Source organism: Sturnira hondurensis, unplaced genomic scaffold, assembly GCF_014824575.4.
Source record: "Sturnira hondurensis isolate 20B ecotype Veracruz unplaced genomic scaffold, ASM1482457v3 Scaffold0012012, whole genome shotgun sequence".
NCBI lineage: Eukaryota > Metazoa > Chordata > Mammalia > Chiroptera > Phyllostomidae > Sturnira > Sturnira hondurensis.
The window spans coordinates 1,171,578-1,183,884 of record NW_028084643.1 but is presented as its reverse complement, the minus strand read 5'-3'; the positions used below and the strand labels follow the sequence as shown (position 1 = coordinate 1,183,884).

Genomic DNA, 12,307 nt, shown 5'->3' with positions numbered 1-12,307 from the left:
AGGGATAGATCAGCCTGCAATTTTTTTGGCACCAGGGACCAGTTTTGTAGAAGACCATTTTTCCACAAAGTAGGTTAGGTAGGGGCGCTTTATATCTTGACACCAAGATGCAGCATAATTGTCACTTGCCACTCACTGATGGGGTTTTGATATGAGTCTGCAAGGAATTGACTTATTATAATCTCTGTGCAGTCAAACCTCTCTGCTGATAATAATTATTTGCAGCCCCAGTGCTGTCATCACCTCCTTGGCTTCACCATAGATCACCAGGCTTTAGATTCTCACAAGGAGCACATAGCCTAGGTACCTCACATGCACAGTTCATAGTAGGGTTCGTGTTCTTATGAGAATCTAATGCCTCCTGCCCCTATCTAACAGGACAGGGAGCTGGACAGGGAGCTCAAGTGGTAATTCCATCAGTGGGGAGAGACTATAAATACAGATGAAGCTTTGCTTACCTCCTGCTGTGCAGCCCTGTTCCTAACAGGCCACTGACTGGATCTTGGCCTGGGGTTAGGGACCCCGGGGATAGAGATGTAATAAAGTGCAGCTGTTTTGCTTTGTGGCTAGCCCACAGTTGATTTATTGGCTTATTTCCTCCCTCAACACACACACTCCCACCCTTAACATATTTAAAGTTGAATAAATATAAATTGAAAGGGTGAAAGTGCTGTTAGTGGAAGGTTATGTAAGAAACAAAAGTTTTCTGTAGAATTGAGTAGAGTTAGTAGAGTTAGTAGAGTTGAAAGTTGATAACTTGCTGCCCCCCCCTCCCCCCGTGAAATTTGGAATTGAGAAATCATGGTAATGAAGTCATTTTTCTGAGAATAGAGGTTAGGGTTGCTACCTAGTCCAAAGGTGAGGCTTTTTTTCCTTTAATTGGGATTACATTGCTAGTTAATGGCATACTAAAGGCAGATTACATGGTTCCCTAAGAAGCAGATATCAGCTCTTTTTTAAGTGTTATGTTGGGTATTTGAGCCCTTGAAAAATTAAACCAGACCACTATCCTTCTTTATATCGTAACACTTGCATAATATTGGCTTTTAAAATGTACACTTTATCACAAGATTTTTGTGGTAAATATTTAACTTAGAATTGAAAATTGTGTAACATATGTATTTCTATGTCCTTTGCCAGTAACTTTTTTCCACCCTATACATTGTTTTAGAAAATAATAGAGGGCAGTGTGTGCTTAAGTACACATAGTGCTATGCTCAGCAATAAGTACATAGTAATGTTTCTCATAGTCACAAATAGATTATTTTTTGTTTTGGATCCTTCAGGTGTGGTAATGTTAATACACAGTGGCAATGACTTTAAATCAGTTTGTTTTTCCTTATAGTGATGGTATTATTAGAGTGTTTACAGAATCAATGGATCGGACAGCAAGTGCAGAGGAGATCAAGGCTTTTGAAAAAGAACTTTCTCAGGCAACCATTGATTCCAAAACTGGTGATTTAGGGGATATTAATGCAGAGCAGCTTCCTGGGAGGGAACATCTGAATGAACCTGGTAAGTATTTCAGTGTATCCAGTAGTAAAAATTGTTACCAATTATTCCAAAAGCTTGGAATTAAAATGGTAAGAAAAAAGTTGATTTGCTAATTATTTAGTGTAAAGGTCAAATAACATTGTGTTAATGATTGCACTTGTGGAGAAAAAGCAATTGGTGGGTACAACTGCTGGCTCTTTAGTACCCACATCAAGGCAGGGGCATCACACTGTCCAATAGGCACGTGTTCTTTACCGACACACAGTCGTAGTTAAAACAATGCCATATGCCCTCGAAAATGTCCTTGATGGAGTACGAAAATTTTATTTTACTACATTTACATCCCTTTTGTACATTTTAGGAAGTAGATTCTGGATGACAGAATGTGCATTACACGTACAGTATACCAAAGCACTCTGGTGTCGGAAGGATATGAGCAGTCATTTAATTTGCAGGCTGAACTAGTCCCTTTTTCATGGAGTGGCATTTTTATTTTGCAGAATGACGACTTAGTTATTCAGGCTTGGGTGTATGACAGACATTCTTTAAAAATAAACATAGTGAGCTTGTCACTTTAAGGAAACAATTGACAATATTTGTTGCCAAAGATACTAATTCAAACTTTCAAGTGTGAATTGAAATTTTAGAAAATTGGTATCTGTCACCAGGAGCTTGGTGGTTTCCCACTACTTACAAGACTGTTCTAATGATATCAGTAGCACTGTTAGCAAGTATGATTTCTTTTTTGATATTAAATTGTGTGTAAACATGTGGAAGATCTGCATAGCTTATTTAATCAATATTTTCCAAATGCCAGGTCATGGTGTTATAAACTGTTCAATGTGTAAGATAGACAATGGATTTTAGCTTAATAGTATATGACAAATTAATTGATATTTTTTAGGTTCTAAACTATAACTTTTAAAGACCTATTACTTGTGTAATACTCACATTTTTCTGGGAAAAAAAACTGTGAAACTAGTCTTCTCTTTTTCAACATTTATTTATATATATATACATCTATATACCTCAACCAAAACAACAGATGGCAACAGATTGAATATACAGGCAGGTATGGTAAATCCAGCTGTCTTCTATTAAGAAAGACGGTAAACTGATTTACAGAAATAGAAAACAGTGCCAGTCTTTTCATTAAATTTCTAAAAATGAAAATATTAAAATATTTATTCAAAATATAATGGATCTATTATTGTTTTTCATGAAGTAAATATATTGTCATTTTCAATTTCAAGTCTAATAAATTAGTTGATATAACCCACATTAAAGAAGGCTCTTGGGCTTATGAATAACTCTTACGACTATAAAGAGATTTTGAAAACAAAACTCGGAGAACCTCTGCATTGATATCATGCTTTAATATTCTTATTTTTTACAAAGTGTAGTCTTTTTGTCGCTATGTATATACATAAATATTTACTAAGGGCCTTATATGTGCCAAGCATTGTTCTAAGCTCTGGGGATACAGCAGATAACAAAACAGACAAAAATCTCTGTTCTCACACATTTATGTTCTATGTGAGGAGACAGATAATTAAATAAGTAAGTAATATTTAACTATGTCAGATAATGAAAAGTACTGAGGGAAAAATAAAGCCAGGGTTGTGGCTGTTTTATCACTGTACATTGGTGGCTAGGGAACATGTAATAGGATAGCAGTAGCAGCTATAACACATAAACACAGATTAACCCTAAAATCTCAGTGGCTCCACACAAAGTTTACTTATTGCACATTTAAAGTTCTGTTGATGGCAGGGTATCTTGGAGCACGTTTGTAGAGTAATTTTGCTCCTCGGGGTCATTCAGGGAGCCGAGCTGATGGAAACCACCATCTTCATCATGTGATGTCAAAGATTCCTTGCATGTAGGCTTTCATCCACCAAACAGGGTAATAGGGGAGTGTAGAGGATGATAGAGTAGAACTTGAAATAGTCTATATCACACCCACCCAGACACCACGGGGTGTATACTCAGTATGTAACGTCTAGGGACTGCAAGGTGCAAGGGGGTTAAATAATGTTATCTCTGACTAGACAGCCACAGCTCTACTCTGTGGAATAGAAGGGATCATGACGCTGGAGGGCAGATGGTGTCTTTGCCACTGAAGGCTTTGCTGAGAATGTGACATTCAAGTAAAGCCCTTAAGGTGGCAAGTGAGCAAACCTTGCCAGCACCTGTGTGAAGAGTGTCGAAGGCAGAATAAATAGCTAGCCAGTTCAAAAACTCCTTGGCTGGAGTAAGAAGCGGGTGCTGAGGGAAGGAGTAGAGGAAGATCAGGTAAGAGAAGATAGTAGGGACAGATTATATTTGGCCTTGTACATTATTCCACTGACATAAGCTTTAATCGATGGTGAGTTGGGAGATCATTGAAGGGTCTCAGCTGAGATTTGTCAGGAGCTCCTTAAACTGAAATAGTTTCTGGGATTGCTGTATTGAATATAGACTGTGGGGCCCAAGGTAGGAATAGGAGGCCATCGATCATTCCAACTGAGAAACGATGGTGGCTTGTACCAATGGGTAGTGAAGGAGATGGTGAAAAGAAGTCCTTCTAGATATATTTTAAATACAGAGCTGATAGAATTTTCTAAAGGATTAGCTGAGAGGTTGCAAAAAAGAGGCATCAGATTCCTTCATACATTTTGGCCTGAGCAGCTAGAATGGAAAATCATTTACTGAAATGAAAGTGTTGTCGGAAGATACTCAGTAATAAAGCTTGGTTTAATTTTCATGGGCTTGCTATGTTCTAGAATCATTTTCTAGCCTTCCGTTATTTAATAAAGGTTCAGTTTAATCACTGTTTTTTTACTCCACTATTCAGTAAATTATATTTCAAAATCTTTTGTTTGATAAAATTTTCTGCTAAACCTAAATACAGATTCTCTTTTATATATAAATTTTAATGTTAACAATTTCCTATCTAAATGTTTTTGAGTTTAATTCTGCCGTTCAATCTTTGATACTCAAAATTTTTATTTTAAGGTACTAGAGAAGGACAGACTCGTCTAATCAGAGATGGGGAGAATGTCGAAGCCTACCAGTGGAGTATTAGTGAAGGGAGGTGGATAAAAATTGGTGATGTTGTTGGCTCATCTGGTGCTAATCAGCAAACATCTGGAAAAGTTTTATATGAAGGGAAAGTATGTTAACTTCTGCTTTCTAATTACCTTTATCTTAAAGCATTCGATAAATTAAATGTTTTCCATTTTCTCCATGCTAGTAAAATTTTCTTTGGTGTTTGTCATTTAAAATTACATTTCTGTGGGGGAAATTTTCTTTTTTCCTGTCTTGAATATGATTTTTCAAGAATCTCTTTCCATGTAGGGAAAGCTGCATTTCTTTTCTTTTTCTTTATATATATTTTAAGATTTTATTTATTTATTTTAGAGGAGGGAAGGGAGGGAAAGAGGAAGAGAAACATCAATATGTGGTTGCCTCTCCTGTGCCCCCTAGTGGGGACTTGGCCTACGACCCAGGCATGTGCCCTGACTGGGAATCAAACCAGCAACCCTTTGGTTTGCAGGCCGGCATTCAATCCACTGAGCCATACCAGCCAGGCCAGAAGAGCTGCATTTCATAGCCTGATTAGGCATTATCTGTCTTTTCGTAGTTAGCATAATTTGTTTCCAACCATTTTGGATTAGAAGCTTCTGTACCATCTTTCATCTAATACTTCCTGCCTATATTTAACTTGACAAGACATGAGGGACCATACGAGGAATGCTTATGATGCCAGAATGTTGGTGATGTCGCATGGTAACAGCTAATATTGTACCCTTGAGATCAACCAATTGGAAATTCTCCTCTGGCCTTAGAATTAAAGTGTAATTGTATTCATTCCCCACCTCCACTCCCCAGTGAAATACTAATCTTGTACTACATGCAAGTGGTTGCTATTAATTATATGCCAAGTGGAAGATTTTAACATTGCACTTTGGAGAAAATTTAAGTACTATAATTATTAAAATAAAGAGCACATAACATCTGACTATATGTCATTAATACACATGAACAGAAAATTTAATAATTATCTCCTTTTTATATTCCTATTAAAGGAATTTGATTATGTTTTCTCAATTGATGTCAATGAAGGTGGACCATCATATAAATTGCCATATAACATCAGTGATGATCCTTGGTTAACTGCATACAACTTCTTACAGAAGAATGATTTGAATCCCATGTTTCTGGATCAAGTGGCAAAATTTATTATTGATAACACAAAAGGTCAAATGTTGGGACTTGGAAACACCAGTTTTTCAGATCCGTTTACAGGTGAGTTAGGGTTGGATTAAGGCTTAATGTGCTTCCATCGATTTTGGTTGATTTTCATTGTTTGATATGTTTAAATGCCTATTATGATTAGCTGTTTAAACAAAAACCAAGATCTACAATAGGTTTTTCCTTCATGTTCATATTTGTAAGCCTCAAATTATATAGTAATTCTGTGTTTATAAAAATGATTATAAATTGTTCTGTTACAAAAATGTCACACTGTAAACTAAATAAAATTAAGAAATTCTCATGTAGTACTTTGAAATAAAAAGAAACTTCTGTGTTCCTTTTATATAGTACTTCTTTTTAAAAATATATTTTTTATGAAATTCTGTTTTCACATGAGGCTAAATTGATTAGTTGTGCATCCCTTCTAGAGCTGAACTGTGGGTAATTTTATTTTATGTGTTATTTATATTCCACGTGTTCATTTTGAGTCAGCTGTTAGTAACATACAGTGTCTCAATTTTTATAAATGGGGTTTGGTTCTCATGCCAGTCTATAAATTACAATCTTAGTAGTATTAGTCTAAACCCTGGCTCCTAGGAAATAGATTATAATTCTAGCCTTACTATAAGCTTGAGTTCTGGGCCCCAGGAACCAAAATATGGTACAGGATGAAATAAAATGCTTCCTCTTTTTAGATATAGGGCAAGTTCTAAATAAAATTTGGAAATTGGTACTGTATTATTAATGTTTTGATGTTGTCAGTTTTGACTCCATTTTTTATTTGCTACTGTTCTTTCTTGTTTTATAAGGAAGGATCCCATATCCTCTTTTTTTTCTTCCTTGACAGATACTTCATGCTCTCAAATTATCTCCTCCTTCCATATTTCCATTGCCAATTCACATAATAAAATTAATCTCATCTGTATGGTGACTTAAAAAGAATTATGACACTGATTCACTACTGAACTATAAATGATGCAACCTTCCCAAAAGTTCCACTTTATAAAAAAAGGAGGGCCAGGAACATTTTTACTATCGGGATATTTCTGTTGGTGGACTTTCCGTCTGCAGTGCAAAAGTGAACACATGATAGCAACATTGTGTAAGCTATTTTATGGGACCGAGGACAGATATTAAAACAGCTAGTCCAGTCTGGAAATACAGCAGCTATTTGGCTTTTTGCTTTTCTGAAGCTTTAACTTTATGAGCATCCTTATATATATCTTTTTGTAGATGTCTGTGATTATTTCCCGAGAGGTACTAATGAAACATACATGCACACACAACACATTTGTAAAGGTATAAACAGAAGACTGTTTCCTTTGTAGCATTCATCCCCTTTGTAATTCTCTTTTTCAGTAGGTTATAAGCTTAAGTGGATACCAGCAATCATGTTCTCTGCTGGATCCCTAGTGCTAAATGCATTGTTTGACACATGAATTAATGAACTCAGTGGTTCTCTAAGAGATTAGCATTTGATGCCTGTGGTTTTGGTAGCAAAAACAGCAGCAGCAGGAATTCTAGTGAATTTGTATAGGAATGGAAATTGATTGTATGTATATATTATTTAGGCCAGAGACCACCTACAATTTCTCTTTTTATATTTGAATTCCTAGTTATTTTAATATTTAAAGCAAGGGCTAAGATATAATAAAGTATTAAAGTTAAGAGAACAAAGCTTGGAGAAGCACTGAAATTTTAGTTTCTTACTAGTCTTTTCAATTGTAACATTTTTTACTGTAAGCTCTGTTGTTCTCCCATGTAAGAGCCTTGCCCTTCTCTTCTCCTCCAAGCTCAAGAGTCTTCTAATGTAAGCATTGTGTTACTTATGAAATTCAAAATTGTGGCATACATATTTCAGTCTTTCCTTCGTTTGCATGCACAGGTGGTGGTCGGTATGTTCCAGGCTCTTCATCAGGATCTTCTAACCTACCACCTGCAGCAGATCCTTTTACAGGTAGGATGCAGTTTTGATTAATGTATCTATACTGAATGTATATTACACTATATGGCTTACATTTTGGAGATACCACTCAATAATTGATACTTCCCTTCTTTACATGTCCAGTTTTGATGGATCTCTTTTTCTTTACCTTCTAATTTTTGCTTTAGAGTACTTTTGTGACTTTCCTCATGACTTTTAAATAGCATATTATTAGAGCTCGCCATTTTCTCCAGTGGTCCTTCCTGCCAGGACAGTCATAAGAGCATAGGTTTTAGAGCCAGACAGACCTTGGTTCAAAATTTGGCTATCCCACTTACTTGCTATGACAAGTTGGCAAGTTACTGAACCTGTCTGAGCCTATTTTTTTTATCTGTGAAATTAGATAATAGGGGAGCCCACCAACCAAGACACAGCATGAGTGCTGTCACTGGCAAGATGCTACCAGTCATGAGCAGAGAAGGAGCCATGTGAGTCCCTGATATTGGATGGAGCAGTGCAGTCAAGAAGTCTGCCCAGGCATATTTGCCTTAGTGTGGAAGGAGACAGTTCACCAGCTACCCAGGATTAGTCTTCTTAATCTAAGTTATTAATTGCCTTCATGAAGCCCTGAAAGTGTTGGTGTGTCTCTTCAAAATGACTATTTACCAAGGTATGCATGCCTCAGCATCAACAATACTGGAAAAAATGGCCAGACTTGGACTTCAATGTAGCTGAAGAAGTCTGTTTCAGAATAGTTTTTGCTATGTTTTATGATGCCGTTGTTGGATCTTCAGACAGAGTTCCTGGACGATATATCAATTTTGGGAAGAGATTTATAGCATTTATGATATTCATTGGTTTTGCCAACATACAGTCCTTTCTAAATCGTAGATTGGACCAACAAACAGTCTTGGGTCAATGTCATGAAGTTGTGAATTGCTCTCATGAGCTCTTTCTCATATGAATGAATTGGTGGACCAGATGCAAATAGCTGCACCCTGTGCGTTGATACCTAGCATACAACAATAACTAACTATAAAGCTAAATCTTGTGATGACAAATGCAATTTGAAAAAATAGGATCCGAAGAGTAGATAAGATGATGACTTTCTCCATCAGTAAATTCAGGTACAGTAATGCACTGAAACTTAGAACACCAGAATTCCTGAATCTCATTGGCAGATCTTTTTTGGAACAGAAGGAACATAACCTTCAATAACAACAAAATCAAGAGAACTCCATCATAACCAGAGCATGTCTCACTGTTGCACAATGTCAATAACTCAGAAGATGCAGGGATCATGGAGATAATGCAAGGTAGCATACTAAATGTCCAAGAGAATTACAGCATTATAAGGATAACCGAACCAACCATTATAAAAAATAGATAACACCACCTACCAAACTGGAATATTATGAAAATTAAATTATATAATACTTGTAAAGTATTCTAGGAGGAATATATTTAAGCCCTCAATAATATGTTAACTATATGATTATTATTATTGATGTTGTTTCCCCAGTTTTACCATTGTCACTGGGCCAAAAGGCTTGCCCATCTGGCTTACAACTTAAGGTCCATCTTAAGTCATTTTTGTTTTCCTTTTTTATGTGGTTGTCAAACTTCAGTGTTCATTAGAATCATCTGGGATACTTGTTTAATTACTTATTACATGGTCCTTCCCACAGATTTGGTCATACTAGGTTTGTGAGGCGATTAAAAAATACCATTTTCCTGATCCCTCACCCATGGATTCTGATTAAATTAAATCGTCTTGGGTGTGGTTTACTGCTAGGTTTGTGTAAAAGCTCATTATAGGGTTGTAAAGTGAAGCCAGTTTGGAGAAGCCCTAGGCTAGTATGGGTAGGCCCTGGGAATCTGCATATTGAACAGGTAACTTTCTCTAAATGTCAGAGAACCATATTTAGAAAAGTGTGGGGTTGTACTCTGCTTCACAGTGCTTTGGGCAAGTTGTTCAGCCTTCCCGTAATAACTATTTCAAGTAATAGTGGTATCTAATTAATATTTAAATGAGTGCATGCTTATAAGATGCATAGCATGCTAGCTGGGATATAGTAAAAACTCAGATCCTGTTATTTTGTGTTCTTTATTATTTTAATTCTATTGTTCGTTACATCTATAAATTTTTTTGTAATTTAGTTTTGCTTTCTTTTTCTTTATCTATTACACTGGTTATACCCACTACTAGATGTTAAATTCTGGGGTTAAAATTATAGCAAATCTTTCTTCTTCCTACAGAAGTTAGTCTGGGACTCCAAACTTCTCCAGATTCTGCTGATTCTCTCTATACTTGTTGTTCATATTCCTTTCTTTTAATTTTCAATGAGACAACCACAAGTATAATTTAAAATATGAGACTGAGCTATTGTCACAACATCCACAACTCTCACCTGATCTCTTTTCTCCTTGTTGTAGTTAGATAGTCCTGTTTCTCTATTTCAGTAGAATAGTTTACACATTCATTATGGAAACCTTTTAATTTCCTTCTCCAGTCCACTAATGCTTTCATAATTCATTTAACTTCTATAACTATAATGTGTAAGACATCTAATGTTTATTTTATAACTTGAGGATTACTTTCCTAGTTAACACTTACTGGTCACTAACTGCCTGCCAGTCACTGTTCTAAGCATTTTTCTGTGTTAAATTTACTGTCCATTTATTACAGATAAAGATACTATTTCATAGTATGACTAATAATGAAAATACATTATTGTATGTAAACAGGGGCAGTTTGAACTTTACAATTTGTAGTTACCTTTACTCACTCAGAGTATTGCATTTTAGGTGGAGGTCGTTATGTGCCAGGGTCTGCAGGTGTGGGAACTTCTGTGGCTGGAGCTGATCCATTTACAGGTAAACATTTTTCATATCTTTGTTTCTTTCCCTTTTTGTAGATTTTTTAAGGTTTATTGCAATGTTTATTTTTTAAAAGATTAAGAAAATTGTTGTCATTTTAGTTGTTGGAGAACTTTTAATATAGTAGATCAAGACCAAACTTCTTTAAAAAAAAAAAAAGACCAAACTTCTTGACTTGGTTTTTAGAGTGTGTTCAGCATTGGCATTGTTGCACCTGAGAATCACCTGAGGAGTTTTAACAAGGTACTTCAACCTTATCTCGAGAGATGCTCACTTGGTCTAATATTGCTCTGGGTTAGTGTCCTGGCAAGGGCAGTTTCATAATTTTCCAATGTATATTCTAATGTACAGTCAGGATTAAAAACTGCTGTTGTACTTCTGTTCTAATGTGCCTTATTTCCTCAGTACCCTTACCAAATCAGTTTATTTCAGTCTCTCTGTTCATTCTGAATGTGTTGAAAATTTTATTCATTACATTGTTTTATCTTCAGGGACTCTGAAAGGAATTTGCTTTTATAATTTAGGCCTAGAATATTTGGCCTTCTGAGCAACTAATTTTTTTTTGTCCGTACCTAGCATAAAGTCTGCCACATCTTACTTCATCACTGTTGAATACATGCAGGCCTGCTTACCACTATGCCAGTAAAATGCAGCACAAAATTTGCAGTTTATCTCTTGCAAGTTTAACAGATACCTTGGCATATATTTTCCCTACTTTTTGTATATATGAGAATATATATGACATATGTTATTAAGCATAATAAAATAAATACCCATAAATTCTACTTAAGAACTAACTTGGTGTGTGATTTTGTAAGCTTTTTTTTTTTTTTTTCATCGTGAAAGTACCATTGGCTGGCAGTATTGAACATAGTATTTAAGATTAAGGACTCTGGTGTGAGGAATGCTTAGATTCAAATATCAGTTCCATTACTTTTTATTCTGTTTGACCTTGAGAAAGTCACTCTTTCTACACCTCTGCTTTTCTCATTTATAAACTTGAGATAATAGAGCTTAAAATTATAAAATATATGTAAATCACTTTATACAGAATAAGTGCTCAGTTAATCCTTAGCTGAATGTGTTGTATTTATAAGAGTCTGAAGTTAACATTGCTTCCTCCTATTTACAGAAGTCTTTGATAGTCTTTAATAGTTTGGTGTTTATACTGGAACTATATTTACCTTAGCCCAAGCTATTGTTGTCTTTCACCTACACCAATGAACATTAATAGTCTCCAAATCACACTCTTCATGGTTCATACTGCAGTTAACAGTCTTATAAAGTCTAACTTGTTTATGCCCTTTCCTTGATTTAAAACCCTTTTAAGGCTTCCCTTTGAGTCTTTCCTCGTGCCACGTGTTCCATTCTTCTCTGCCTTTCCTCTGCCTGGCCATACTGACCTGCGTCAGTTCTGTGAGCGTACCACGCTCTTTTCTACCTCAGGAGTTTGGGAATACTAGGATTCTTTGTTTTTTAACCACAGATTATTTTGTTTTTTTCTCCTTTTTCTTTTTTATTCAATTTTACAATACAGTATTTATTAAATGAACTGAGTGAAATTTTTCTGGACATTCACATAGATCACCTACTCTCTCATAAGCTTTCATTACACCCTATACTTTTCTTCAGAGAATTCTGTATCATACTTATTTGGGTGATATTTAGTTTGCATTCTCCTTACCACAGCTAGAATCTGGTAACTAGAAGTACTGGCTATGTCTGTATAACTCACCTTTGACTAGGTCAGTAAATATTTTATGCTATATA

At 35.6% G+C, this 12,307-nt stretch overlaps 1 protein-coding gene across 1 annotated transcript in view; it reads left to right on the top strand.

The window, feature by feature from the left end:
- The window catches only part of PLAA (phospholipase A2 activating protein), a 34,955-nt gene that overhangs the window by 16,493 nt on the left and 6,155 nt on the right, over positions 1–12,307 (top strand). Inside the window, exons 7-11 of the mRNA XM_037060617.1 lie at positions 1,346–1,515; positions 4,492–4,649; positions 5,565–5,784; positions 7,619–7,690; positions 10,466–10,534. Of these exons, the coding sequence (XP_036916512.1) occupies positions 1,346–1,515; positions 4,492–4,649; positions 5,565–5,784; positions 7,619–7,690; positions 10,466–10,534 (689 nt within the window). The remainder of the gene's footprint in view (positions 1–1,345; positions 1,516–4,491; positions 4,650–5,564; positions 5,785–7,618; positions 7,691–10,465; positions 10,535–12,307) is intronic.